Raw genomic sequence first — 14,271 nt, forward strand, 5'->3', positions numbered from 1 at the left:
GGGGGATTTACCTTGTATAGTGGGTTGAATATGAGGGTATTAAACACGACATCATACTTTTTATACGACTTGTCTAAAAAGTGTGATTAATTTTTTCAATTTGCTGAAAAGTATTGTATACATTCAACATTATTTAGCGAATATTACATATGGGAAAATTAAATTTTATATTACAATATTATTATTGATGTATACAAAGTTTGTTCCCATAAATGGGTTTCATCATTATATGATAATTTGATTATCGATAATTTATTTAAAATTTTTGTAGAATGAGAGTGAGATCGGTTAAATAATAAATTCTCTTATTACGATATTTAAATTTAATTATTGGGTGCGACAAAGTTACCAACTTTACAATATAAAATTACATAGAAGCTACTAAATTAAGGTTTGAAACTTCAAAAAATTCAAACTGTAGCTGCAGCTCGATTGGGTAATTGCAAAATGTCAAAGATAGTTCGTTAAACTGGTTGAAAATATTCAAATATAAAAGGTTTAATTACGTATGTCAAATTTGGTTTGTTGCAGTGGTCGAACAAAGAACCCTGGCCGTCGTTGAAAATCTACAATGACTCCATTGAAACTCCATTTGACCTGCCAACATAGGTCTTGACCTCTTAATCCATATTCATTTCCTACTTCAAAATTCATCAATACATACACGTGTAAATATATGTATATGTATATATATATATAAACACACCCATGTATTTATTTAGTTTCCAAGATGATTGTCTCATTCCAATTTCTGTTTGGTTTTTATATACATACAAGTATATATTACAGTCTAAAAACATTGGATTCGTGTATGTATATGCTGGAGGATCAAACTCTTGAATACCCATTACGAGACTAATTCGATTCCAAAATGATTACGTTAATTAAATTGGTCTGCAATTTGTGAATCAAACAGGGTTAATTAGTTGAATATTAATGATAAATTAATTGGTCTTAACTCCAATTAATCACGTTTTTTTTAAAGGATTTGTCTTTTGCCCCAATTGAGAAGGAAATTTAATTTAAGTTAAATGTTTTTTGTGATTATTTTATTAATACATTAAAATACAAAATATATCATAAAATTAAAAAATATATATATATATATATGTAGTTATAATCTTAAGTGTATAAAATATTTAATTTGCCACCTCTCTGCGTCACGCAGCCCATAAATCAACGTAGTCAAAACGCTGATCCGTTAAGCAGTTGGATTCTTCTTCGAGCTAGGCTGCGTTAGAACTGTCAATTAAACGACGCCGTTTCTGGCAATCAACGTTTAGAAAAAATAGAAAAAAACAAAAAGAAAGAAATAATCACGTGCAGAGTCCTGTTAATGTCGCCACGTGTCAGACTACCTGAATCTTCAAGCTTCTTCCTGGTCAGTCCACTGTTCACTCCATCGTTTCTTTTTTTCTTTTTACTCTTTAACTTAATTTAATTTTTAATTTATTATAATTATTTTTAATTTATTATAATTATTTTTACTAAAATTTAAACGTTATAAAATATTTATTTTATTTAAAAATATAATAATAAATTAAATTATTAATTTTATTAAATTAAAAATTTTATGTCGATCATTGTCATCGGTCTTATAACACACACATAAAATAATAAATTATGTTTCTTATTAAAATTCAAACTCGTTTATTTAGTTTACTTAAAAATTTTAGACTTATTCTGCCTTATATCAATTAATATTTTTTAATTTTAAAAATTAAATATATATGTACTTTATATAGATTATAAAATAAACTATCAAAACATTAAAAATATAAATAATTTATTTTAAATTAAATTTTCTGAATCAATTTTGGTGCGATATGTCTAATGGGTATTTTCCATACTTTTGGGCCTTGCGTAGCTATTGATACAGAAGTCTTTCATCTTGGTAACCCTAAAAAAGAGTCTATCATCTTTTTCGAGGGATGATTTGTTGGGTTTTAAATTTACCACGAAGTTATATATATAAATTACTGTGTATAAAATACTATCAGATTAATTGAACTCTATTAGAAGTGATCCGATACAGTTAAGGATGTATTGAACCTTACTGCATCAAATTAGAGTATGAATTTTATTTTATAAGTAGAGATCAAATCTATAATTTTTAATTTTAAAATTAGTTAATTTAAAAATATAAAAAATTTAAAGATAAAAATTGTCTATAAATAGACAGATACGGTCCCCAAATTACGCGTACGATTTTTTTTTTGTTATGATATCTCATCACTAAAAATAGAGAGAATGTGAAAATTACGTGTTAATTTAGAATATCTACCGCAAGACGTACAAATTTCTTTCATTGTGGGTTCAGATATATTTTCGTGTTTATTCTCTTTGATTCAGTATGAGATTTGTTTATAATTTTATTTTCAGATATAGTTTAGTTTAATTTTAGTACAACGACTGGTTCAAAATTCAACCTCCAATGCCGAATTAAAGGGAGAACAAAAAAAAAAAGAAGCACAAGGAAAATTTTGCCCCCATTTTCTGGGAATCAGCAGTTCAAAGCTGAAATTAATAGAATAATAGCTGAAATGGTCCTTCAAACATTGGTATAATATAATATGAAGATATGACGTTATAAGAATACATACAGTTACAGAACTGGCCCTGTCGTACAGATTTTGATGCTGCATTCCCTGTGAATTAAATTTTTCTTTTTGAAGTTCAGCCAGCAGTGTAAATTGGCATAGATTTTCCTCTCCTTATCAAGTAGCAGAATCTTACCAGCATAAAAATTGCAATTTGATGAGAGAGACAAAAACCCAGGTAGCCAAAATGGCAAAAACTTGTGCTTCCAGTTCATCTGAAAATGCAAGAAAAAATGATAGATAGATAGATATACAGCATAAACTGGGGGGAATATATATATATATATATATATATATATATATATATACCTTTAACGACCAATTTCAAGACTTGAAATACTCATTAAATGTTCAATAGGAGTGGGTGATGTCCCCGGTATATGGTAAACAGGGACAGGCATCTGCACTGGAAGATCTGGTATGGCTGCCTCAAAATTAAGCACATGAATTGCTTGCCTTATTGATGGTCTGAGAGTGTGGACAGGATAAGCACACCACAAACCCACCATTAACAGACACTCCACTTGTTTGACATCAAATTCATTTTGCAGCCTCTTGTCAACAGCTGAAAGCAGTAACCCATTTCCATAAAGATCCCAAACCCACTCAACCAAACCCAAATCAAGTCTTTCAGGATCTACAGACTTTCTTCCCGTGACAATTTCCAACACAACCACACCAAAACTGTAAACGTCTGATTCTTTACTAGGTCTGCCTGTGCTTATATATTCTGGTGCCATGTAACCTAATGTTCCGGCCAATGCAGTTGTGTGAGGATATAGCTCATGGTCAAGTAAACGAGCTAGTCCAAAATCACTGAGCTTGACATTGAAACTGGAATCTAACATTATGTTACTTGATTTTATGTCCCTGTGCACCACGCATTGCTCCCATTCTTCATGTAGATAGAGCAAAGCTGTTGCCAGGCCAATAGACACCTTATACCTCACAGGCCATATAAGGGTACTTTCATGGCCGAATAGGTACTTGTCAAGGCTACCATTGGGCATGAACTCATAAACAAGAATGAATTCACCCCCATCATGGCACCAACCTATGAGCTGCACCAGGTTCTTGTGTCTCAATAGGCTAATGACCTTCACTTCAGTAACATACTCCCTTAGTCCCTGTTTAGACCCTCTTGAAATTTTCTTCACAGCTACTTCCATGTCTAAATCAGTTAGGTGCCCTTTGTAAACTGCTCCAAACCCACCTTGACCCAACTTCCTCTCATCTGAGAAGTTATTGGTTGCTAAAACAAGATCTCTGTAAGGAAACCTTCTTGGTCCTGCTCCTCTCTCAAATTCATCATTTATTAAATGTGGTAAGCTCATTGTTTCTGTCCTTTCTTTTTCTTGTTTTACACCCCGTGAAATGAAACCTGCTAGGATTGCCCCAGTTATAAGAAAGCCAGTTAAAACAGCTAGACCCACCAGTACTGCTACTCTGACTTTTTTCTTGAAATTGCTATTGGCCTTCAAGCTTGAGCTAAACTCCCATGATTTTAGCTGATGATGCTCTATGCGGAAACCTGTTGAAGCTGAAAACCCAACTACAACCTTCTCTGGAAGAACCTGCATAAGATCAATTACCAAAGAAAGACTGGAAACCTGTTGATCTGAGGATTTCCTGTATGACCAAGACACACTCAAGTTCTTGGTGCTAGCATTGTAAGTAATCCAGACATCAGCAGTGTCTCCACTATGCAGGCTAGCATTCCAATAGGTGTACTTAGATGACGCAAGGGAATTGTTGTTGATTCCCACATGGTTGTCAACATCATGAGGATCCCATTCGTCATGGCGAGAATCAAACTCAACATGAACTGTTTGGTTCCGGAGTGCGCCATGATTTGTAGGAAGTTCTAGGCCTAGAAAGCCACCAGCTACATTTTGTGGGATGTAAAATGCAAGTGCATCGGCTGTCATGAAAAAAGCAAGTCCATGACCATAATCTGATTTTTCTTGAGTGTCAATTGAGAAGGAAAAATGAGTGCTTAAGTCTGATAGCTTTTGAGTGCTGGAGTCCCAGATTTGGACATTCTTAGCATAGATAACTCTGCCAATACTGCATCCATGGTTGATATTTGTGAGATCAACAGCTCCACCTGAAGCATTTGCATCTCCCCTGTAGATTATGTTTTGAGTGTTCTTCTCAAAATGAGTTATGTTGAATGAAATTGAATCAACATGAGGAAGAAAAGAAAGGAACGATAAGAGACAAAGAAACAAGCTTGATGATTTTTCAAAAGAATTTGCCATGGTTTGAGAGGGGAATAAAAAACAGGGAGCTTGTTCCTTGATCTGTCTTGATATTCAAGTCTCAGTTCAAAGAAAATACAATAAGGAAACCTCCTTGAATATTAAGTAAATTTATACTTGGACAGAAAGCTTTTAAGAGATAATTTAAACTATTTCTGTATTTGAGGTTATTTTCCACATCAAAATTCTTACTAAAGCTTAGAAATTGTAGACTAAGGTTATATTAATATGTCATCAACAAACACAATCAGGAGAGATCATTTTAAAAAAATCCATAAATGGCTGTGTTGCTTCTCCTTCTGATTGCCAATTCATCTCCGTATGCACAAATATGACTGACCCCAAAAAAAATTGTATACTGTCTTTTCCAGAGTCAATGGACAATTTCTCCATATATGCCTATTGTTAGTATGTCAACATCTTATCCGCATACCCCGAAAATTGTGTTGCTTCCTAGTTGAATAGCTCATTCAAGAACTGTCGTTGATCCAGTCCGCAAGCATAATAGAAAAACAACCTGTAAGAATAATGAAAAAGACAAATCCCTGGATCTTCAAAAGAAAGATTTTGTACGGTTCAGTACGATTAATGATATAGATTACAAACTCGGTATTCCTTACTCAAAAATGTTCCTTTGTACATGTATCCTATGTCTTAAAATTTATAATAAGTAATAAGAGGTAAAATTCTGCTTGGATATGTTTGTAATAACATCAATAAAGAATGAATTTTGAATAACTAAAAAAAAGAAAAAGAAAAAGAGAGGGTAGAATAAAGATAAATAGGTAGGAAGTCAAAGTGACTTTTCTCAGGATAGAAGACTATTCAAGCTGGATTATATATTGAGTTACTATTCCAAGTGATTCTAATTCAGATTATACCCCCCATATATATATTATAGAAGCTTATCATATATAAAGGTACTGTACCCAGGTCTCTAAATAATGCGTTCTTAGCTATCAAAAGTTTGTGTATGTAGAAGGCCAACTACGATTATTTCTCTTTCTTTGCTCATAATAAAAAAAACTAAGATATAATATTGTCAACCTGGTTTACGAGTTCCTGATAAGCCAAAAGAAGATCAAGAATTGCAGAAAGAAAAATGATAGAGTAAAAAAAAAAAAAAAGTGAACTAGAAGAGGGAAAAAAAGTAAGTTGCAGAGAGAAAATTAGGGAGGAACTGCTAAAATTTTCTCTAGACATTTTCTACCAGAAAAGCCTGACACAGTCATTTCGTCGAGCAATTCATCGGCAAGTCACTAATACTAACTCAGAACCCATTAAGGAAGCAAAACATACTTGTCATCCTTCTAGGCGTCCTTCCCGTCGCCACAATCAAATTGCAGTTCAACTATGGCTTCCTTCAGTTTCTCCTTTAGTAGTTTCTGTCACAGATCAGTCTCTTTGGTCATGACACTACCGTCACTGAAAATCAATCCTTGATCTTCCTCAGAGTTCAGGAAATTGGACTTTCACGAAGGTCACATCTACCCTTTTATTTTCAAATTGCATTTTTGGAACACCATCTGCAAAGTCTGCAACTTGGCTCAGCAAAGAACTCCACAGTCTTTGAGTTCTTTCAGTTCCCATTTGGGTTTTTACTTTCCACTTTTCAATTCTCCATTTTCTCATCAGATTCTCTCTGTCAATAAATCTTGTGGGTTTTCTTTCAAATCAACTTAGACTAGTTACCACTTACAGAATCAATACAAGACGACCTTTGTAAGTATACATGAGCCCACTTAACAGTGATAATTTACATTAGGTTTTCTTGTAATAATGAACAAATACACCAATTCATTCGCAGGGTGACAATTGAATTATACAACCCTTTTAGCCATTAAAGAACACCAATTAATGTACAGTAGAAGGCAATACATTTTCCTCCTCCTAATATAAAAAAGAATCCTTACATGACACTTGCTTTAGACGAATGGCTTATGACTCTTCCATGATCTCATTTGATTAATCAATTATTAATTTTTTAATGTTTATTGACTGCTTCTCTCTTTTCCCTACGAACCTTCTGATGTAACCACTCTGTCGTAAGAAAACAAAATAAAATCTCACATATATGATATTATAATTAAGTTTCAAACTCCCAAAAACAATATAATATAAAGTAATTCCTACATTATAAATATATTTATGGTGGTCGTATGATTTGAATCATGCACTTGTTTTAATTTTGTTTAAAGAAACATTGAATTTGAACTACCAATTAAGCTTAAGCTTAAGCTTAATCAAATAAATTTTGAATAAGTTAAATAAGCTCAATAAAAAGGTCAAGTCATATTTTATATTTGAAGAATTTTATAAATAAATTCAACATAAAATAATATATGAATATATGTAATTATTAAAATATAAAATTTTTAAGATATATAAAATTTATTAATTTATATATTAAAACTTTAAAATATATAATATATCACATATCACATATCTCTTTTTTTTATTACAAAGGGAAAGAAGAACGTAACAACGCAGAAATCAAACGCGTAAATATTACACGTTTTAAGTCAGGAGATTCCAATGAAATTTTTACAAATGATATTCAATATTTTCGTAGAGAAGTAATGCATTTAATAAAATCAAGGATGTCAGATTCGCCAAGTAGTCAGTATAACGATTCTCTTTCATAATAGGTATACTGTATTTTCGCAGTCCAATTTTTGATGAGTTAAATCTTAATAATCAAAATTCGGTAGGGATTAACATTGATAAAATTTATTTCTTTGTTGGAAATTTTATTTAAAAATTGTACACCGAGAGCATTATCCATTTTCAAGATAACGTAATCCAAACCCAAGTTTCAAGCCAGCACGAGACCATCCACGAACCCTCGCAGTTCAGCCAGCAAAACAGAGCAAGTGTCAATGTTCCTACAATGCCCCCAAGCTACTAACCATTGTTATCTCTTCCAATCACACTGGCACAGGTCGTCTCCCTGCTCCTACGAAGAGCAACGAATGTGTTATCACATATCCTTTTTAATAAACTGAGTCAAATATATTGACGTCATTAATAACTAAATTAATTTTAGTTATATAAATTTTCTTTTCAAATTTTAGTTCTTCTCTGGTTATTGCTTGAGTGGGAGCAAGTGGAACTTAAAATTAACCAAACGAAAGTGAGAAAAAGAAATTAAAAAAAAAAAAATTAGATTCATGATCGTTGAGTGGATGAAATTTAAAATTACCACTTCCAGATTGACAACTCATAGGAAACAGGTCAATCCTTTGATCTTTGACCAAGGACGTTCTAATTTATTTCATAATAACTGTAACAGTGATGTTGGACAAGAACAGCTCAACTGCAATCTCTTGAGTTTCTTCACCTCGTTAGATTAAACACCGAGCGTGTCTGCATTAGAACAACCATATAGTTGAAGATTACCTGTTGAGTTCTTCAAGTAAATAGTTCATTCGATTATGGCTCTCACCAACTCAATTTCATTTTTGAGCACCAAGCTCCCTTCTCACTGTATCATCTTTTTCATAATCCTGATAATCTCTCACGGAGATTCACTTTCTTTTAACTTATCGGGTTTTAGTCCTCACATGGAAGACATAATTTTCGAAAACGACTCGTTGGTGTTCCCATCAGATCCAGTTATTCAGCTGACGAGGAACCAGGCTGACAACAATCTCAGCGGCAGCGTCGGCCGAGCTTTGTACGCCCACCCAGTTCGTCTCTGGGATGCCAAGACGAAAGCTCTCACAGATTTCATCACCCACTTCACTTTCGTCATGAAAGCGCTTGACAATGACTCATTTGGAGATGGAATCGCCTTCTTCCTTGCTCCCTTGGGCTCGCGAATTCCTCCCAACTCCAGCGGCGGCGGACTGGGTCTGTTCACCGATGATCAATCTGCTTCCGATTCTTCCAAAAACCAGATTGTCGCCGTTGAGTTTGATAGTTATAAGAATTCTTGGGACCCAGATGATAAGCACGTGGGTATCCTTGTAAACTCCATTATTTCAGTAACGAACGTGACCTGGAAAGATAGCATTAGAGATGGAAAAAAAGCCAACGCTTGGGTGAGTTACAACTCGTCAACTCACAACTTGAGTGTGTTTTTAAGTTATGCTGACAATCCAGTCTTGGGCACCAACTCGAGCCTCTGGTTTGAAATCGATTTGCGGGATGTTTTGCCGGAGTGGGTCAGAGTAGGCTTCTCAGCGTCGACCGGCCAGTTTGTTGAAATCCACAACATTCATTCATGGAGTTTTAATTCGACTCTGGAGGCCGGAGATGGGAAAGAGAAAGTCAACGTGGGTCTTGCTATTGGGTTAAGTTGTGTTGGTCTTGCTGTATTGGCTTGTGGGTTTGGCTTCTTCTGGTTCGTGATTTGGAGGAAAAGATCAGATCAGAGAGAAGATGATGAAGCCATTGATGTCGCCATGAATTATGAATTTGAAAGAGGGACTGGCCCTAAGAGGTTCACTTACCGGGAACTGAGCCGGGCGACGAACGGGTTCGCCGAGTCAGGGAAGCTCGGCGAAGGAGGATTTGGCGGCGTTTATAAAGGTCAGTTAAGCGAACCCAATGGAGAAATTGCCGTCAAAAAGGTATCAAGAGGATCAAGACAAGGCAAGAAGGAGTATATATCAGAAGTTAAGATCATTAGCCGTTTGCGACACAGGAATTTGGTTCAACTAATCGGTTGGTGCCATGAAAAATCAGAGTTCCTTCTTGTCTACGAATTCTTACCAAATGGAAGCCTTGACACCCACCTGTTCGGATCCAAAACAATGCTAACTTGGCCCATGAGATACAAAATAGCTCAAGGCTTAGCTTCCGCCCTCTTGTATCTTCACGAAGAATGGGAACAATGCGTGGTGCACAGAGATATCAAGTCCAGCAATGTCATGTTGGATTCATATTTCAATGCCAAGCTTGGTGATTTCGGCCTTGCAAGGCTTGTAGACCACGAACTTGGCTCGCAAACCACTGTCTTGGCTGGCACCATGGGCTACCTTGCCCCTGAATGTGTCACCACAGGAAAAGCTAGCAAAGAATCTGACATCTACAGCTTCGGCGTCGTGGCTCTTGAAATCGCCTGTGGAAGAAAGCCTGTTGAGCCAAGAGCAGAGGAGAGTAAGGTGAGGCTAATAGAGTGGGTTTGGAATCTGTATGGAGAAGGCAATTTGCTTGAAGCTGTTGATTACAGATTAGAGAGAGACTTTGATGAGCGGCAAATTGAGTGTTTGATGACTATTGGGTTATGGTGTTGTCACCCAGATTACACTATGCGCCCATCCATATGGCAAGTTATCAATGTGCTCAATCTTGAAGCTCCATTGCCGAGCTTACCGTCCAAGTTGCCTGTGGCGATGTACTGTTTGCCGCCCATGGATATCTGCAACTTCTCTTATACATCCAGTGGCTTCACTGGTTCTGACAGAGATAGAACAGAATGTTCTACTAGCTGCTCCGCATATTCTTCCAAGTCAGCTGGCACTACTCAAGCTTTACGTAAGTCAATCTCTGATTCATGATTAGCCAAAAATGGTAAATTCGAACCATATTATTCACATTTCCAGCAACTCAGATTCGATTCACAGAGCATGTAATTTGAATAAGTGTTGTATAATGAGAGTGCGGGGTTGATTTTTGGATGGTACATACAAATGAGTAACTTCGTAAGCTCAATAGCAGCTAAGTTTCAAAACATTTCTATGTTGAATTCAAAATACAAGATTCCTACTTAAATTTTTTAATGGGAATTTGAATTATCACTATCCAGACTAATAATTGAGCAGAAATTTAATGATAACTGAATCAAATGCAATAGTTGTTTCCTTGAAAATTCTAACTAACCAGCCCGTAAGAATCTCTCTTTGCAGATGATTATGGATTTTGATGTTCTTCAGAAAGGGGTGACCTGGAGTGGCTCATCACCTAATGAAGCCATTAATATTTTCTGAATAGAAACCATTCCATCATTTTACAAATAAATTGTCATAGCAGACTGTATCTATACATTTACATAACGCGTATATATGTAAAAGAATGGAAAAGAAGTAGGATTTCTACACGAGAGGAATTTTTAAGGATCTGCAACCTATCAGAAGATACTGATTATGCCTGAAAAGAGTCAAAGTATAATTAATTCATCTGAACAGAATTCATTAGATAACAATGAAAAATGTCTATGACAATTAGAATTACAGAGTTATTGATGCTTGTAAATATGAATCCCACAGCACAGCAATTTCTTGAACTACTACAACTAATCAAACAAAAAGAAGAAAAATCGCCTTATTAGCGACCAACATTAACACTCGAATAAGTGATTGAAGGTTCACCAGAGCTGACAGAAGGAGTAGGCACATGATACGTTGGCACAGGCATTTTGTCTGGAAGATCTGGCAAGGCGGTTTCAAAGTTCAGAACTTGGATCACTTGTCTTATTGATGGCCTTAAGTTTCTATCAGGATGAGCACACCAAAGACCAGCACATATCAGACACTCTGCTTGTTTCTCATCAAATTCACTCAGCAATCTCTCGTCCACGACTGAGATTCCCTCTCCCTTGCCGTACAGTTCCCAGACCCACTCTACCAATCCCATTTCGGATTTCCCTTTGGCGGGATCAACTGATTTTCTTCCTGTAACAATTTCTAGAGCAACAACTCCAAAGCTATATACATCAGATTCTTTACTAGCCCTTCCTGTGCTTATATATTCAGGAGCCAAGTAGCCAAAAGTGCCAGCCAGTCCAGTTGTTTGGGGACCGAGCTCGTGATCCATCAATCTAGCTAATCCGAAATCACCAAGCTTGACATTGAAGCTGGAATCCAGCATTACATTGCTTGACTTGATGTCACGGTGCACGACACATTGCTCCCACTCTTCGTGAAGATAGAGCAACGCAGAGGCTAATCCGATAGAGATCTTGTACCTTACAGGCCAAGCAAGAGGACTTCTTTTTCCAAAGAGATGGGAATCAAGGCTACCATTTGGCATGAACTCATATACTAACAAGAATTCTCCTTTATCATGACACCAGCCAATAAGCTGCACAAGGTTCCTATGTCTCAATCTGCTAATCACCTTTACCTCCGTTATGTACTCTTTTTTCCCTTGTCTAGATCCTCTCGAAATCTTTTTTACAGCTACCAACATATCTAAATCAGCTAGGTACCCTCTATAAACTTCCCCAAATCCTCCTTCACCCAACTTTCGTTCATTCGAGAAGTTGCTTGTGGCAGAAGCAAGATCTGTGTAGGAAAACCTTCTTGGTCCTGCTCCTCTTTCAAGATCATCATTGATTGATGTCAAGTTCATTTCCTCTGGTGATTTCTTCCTCATCTTCTGTTTTCGATGCCTGATGATTAGTCCAACCATGATCAACAAAGCAATCACAAAAAAGCCCGAGACAGAAACGCCAACTATTATCGCAATCTTCCTTGAAGGTCCCTTTGGCTCCTCCAAACTTGAATTAAACTCCCAGGATAGAAGGGTATGTCGTTCGAATCTTGAGCCAGTAGAAGCCGAAATTCCAACAGTAACCCATGGAGGAAGAGCCTTAGAAAGATCAATTATTTGATGCAGATTTGAGTTCTCTCGGGGGTCAGAGGTTAACTGGTATGACCAAGACACGCTCAAATTTTTAGTGGTGGCATTGTACCTAATCAACGCAACTGCAGTGTCTCCGCTATGGCGACTTGCATTCCAAGCTGTATAGACAATAGAAGAAATGGAGTTATTGTTGATCCCGACATGGGTATCCACATCAACTGGATCCCATTCTTCATTGTTGACAGTATCAAACTCCACCATGACAGTTTTACTGGCGGGTGAAAAGCTCGTTGTTGTGTTAAATAAACCAAGAAAGCCACCAGCAGAATTGGGAGGGATCTGAGCCCCGGCTGGAGCAAGAAAGAACGCGAGGCCGTTGCCGAAAGACGAGCTGTTTAGCGTGTCGATGACGAAGGAGAAACGGGTCGAGAAATCGGAGAGCTTGCCGGAATCGGGGTCCCAAAGGGGTACCCTCTTGGAGAAGGTGACCCAGCCGACACGGCAGACGAACTTGAACTCGTTGGTGATCTCAGCAGCTCCTACTCTCGGAACTGCATCTCCTTGGTAGAGAATGTTGGGTTCAGTGTTTTCAAAGCGAGAGACGTTGAAGAAGACTGAGTTGGCGGAAGGAAGGTGGAGGATCAGAAAGGTGATGATGAGCAAGATAGCGGAGAAATGGAGTACTGACCATTTGGTGGTGGCGGCGGCCATGGCAATCAAAATTTTGGAGACTGCCCAGCAGGATGATGTAAAAACATATATACACACACACACACTTACACACAAACACACAAAATTATTGTTGTTTTTCTTGATGTAAAAGTTTCAAACTTCCAACAACCAGAAACTTCAGTTGATTTATATGGAAGAAGCTTCATTGAACGTGATCATTTGAAGGATATGATCATGAAAACATAAACTATTAATTAACACCTATTATTATAGGCCGGCATTACATTGCACGTAAGTAATAGCTGAAATCAAGTATTACGCAGATACATATTCTGCGTTTGTATCTATATATATATATATATATATATATATATATATATGGTTCCTTATTATGATAACATCAATTAAAGAGATTAAAAATACATTTCTTGGACCAGGTTCCTCCAATAAGTATTCAACATAGCTGTAGAATGCTTAATTATTGAATTAACCTCTTTTCAAAGATGAAATTATTAAATTAAGCTTCTTTAATCGGATAATGAGAGAAAAATGTGTACCTACTTCTAAATTTTTTTAGTTTCTATCTGCTGATCCTGTTGTAGTCCAGTCAACTTAAGAAAAATACATCATCTCTTCATATAAATACATGTATATATGTATATATAAGAACAATTTAAGAATCAAAACAACAGTTTAACTGGTTATAGAATTCTGCTTCCATTTCAATGTCTATGAACAGGCTTATTAATTAAAAGAAGCAACTGACCAAGCCAGCCAGATGAAATTTCATGACTAACACAATTTAATTCTTCCAAATTTTTACAATAATTCAGTTCCTTTACTTCAATTCGTTTTTATCATCTCCTATAAACTATCATTCAATGCTTATTACGATTTAATACAAGTTCAACTTATTTTTATTTTTTAACGAAAAATTAAAATAATTAAATCATATTAAACCATATTTTTATTATAATTTAACTTTTCTGCGAGAGTATAATTATAATTGAATCAATGTACGAAATATTTAACTAAATAATTATTTACTCAATTTATAATATAACAATAAGGCAGAGGTACAAATCGTGCAAAAGATATATGAAATCATTTGAATTTTTTTTTTACTCCTTATCTTTTGGAACAAATCTGAAATACCAAGCAAAGAATTGCTAGAGTTGGATTACATCATTACTGAAAGAAGAGAAGTA

At 35.8% G+C, this 14,271-nt stretch overlaps 1 protein-coding gene and 2 pseudogenes across 5 annotated transcripts; 1 reads left to right on the forward strand and 2 right to left on the reverse strand.

Annotated features, from left to right (window-relative positions):
• Window positions 1–2,481: 2,481 nt before the first annotated feature.
• Window positions 2,482–6,878, reverse strand: LOC110809044 (L-type lectin-domain containing receptor kinase IX.1 pseudogene; annotated as a pseudogene). Of its 4 annotated transcripts, none has more exons than XR_015818237.1 (4): window positions 6,161–6,878; window positions 2,910–5,378; window positions 2,737–2,815; window positions 2,482–2,648 (listed from the first exon to the last, which is right to left on the reverse strand). The product of XR_015818237.1 is annotated as an L-type lectin-domain containing receptor kinase IX.1 pseudogene, transcript variant X2 (transcript). The 4 variants fall into 4 exon arrangements; XR_015818238.1 differs by having other exon boundaries at window positions 2,482–2,815; window positions 2,910–4,727; window positions 5,295–5,378; window positions 6,161–6,874; XR_015818236.1 differs by having other exon boundaries at window positions 2,482–2,815.
• Window positions 6,879–8,112: 1,234 nt separating this feature from the next.
• LOC110809072 (L-type lectin-domain containing receptor kinase IX.1 pseudogene) lies at window positions 8,113–10,579 on the forward strand (annotated as a pseudogene).
• A 400-nt stretch (window positions 10,580–10,979) lies between these two features.
• LOC110809045 (Concanavalin A-like lectin protein kinase family protein) lies at window positions 10,980–13,370 on the reverse strand. Its single transcript, XM_022034754.2, has one exon. It carries the CDS (start codon window positions 13,100–13,102, stop codon window positions 11,132–11,134), a length of 1,971 nt encoding a protein of 656 aa, XP_021890446.1. The 5' UTR covers window positions 13,103–13,370; the 3' UTR covers window positions 10,980–11,131.
• Window positions 13,371–14,271: the final 901 nt, after the last annotated feature.

The sequence above is a fragment of the Carica papaya genome, chromosome 4 (genome assembly GCF_054855325.1).
Source record: "Carica papaya isolate Zhongbai chromosome 4, ASM5485532v1, whole genome shotgun sequence".
Classification (NCBI taxonomy): domain Eukaryota; kingdom Viridiplantae; phylum Streptophyta; class Magnoliopsida; order Brassicales; family Caricaceae; genus Carica; species Carica papaya.

Coding starts and splice junctions, on each gene's coding strand:
- LOC110809045 (XM_022034754.2), bottom strand. CDS start 13,102: ATGGCCGCCGCCACCACCAAATGGTCAGTACTCCATTTCTCCGCTATC.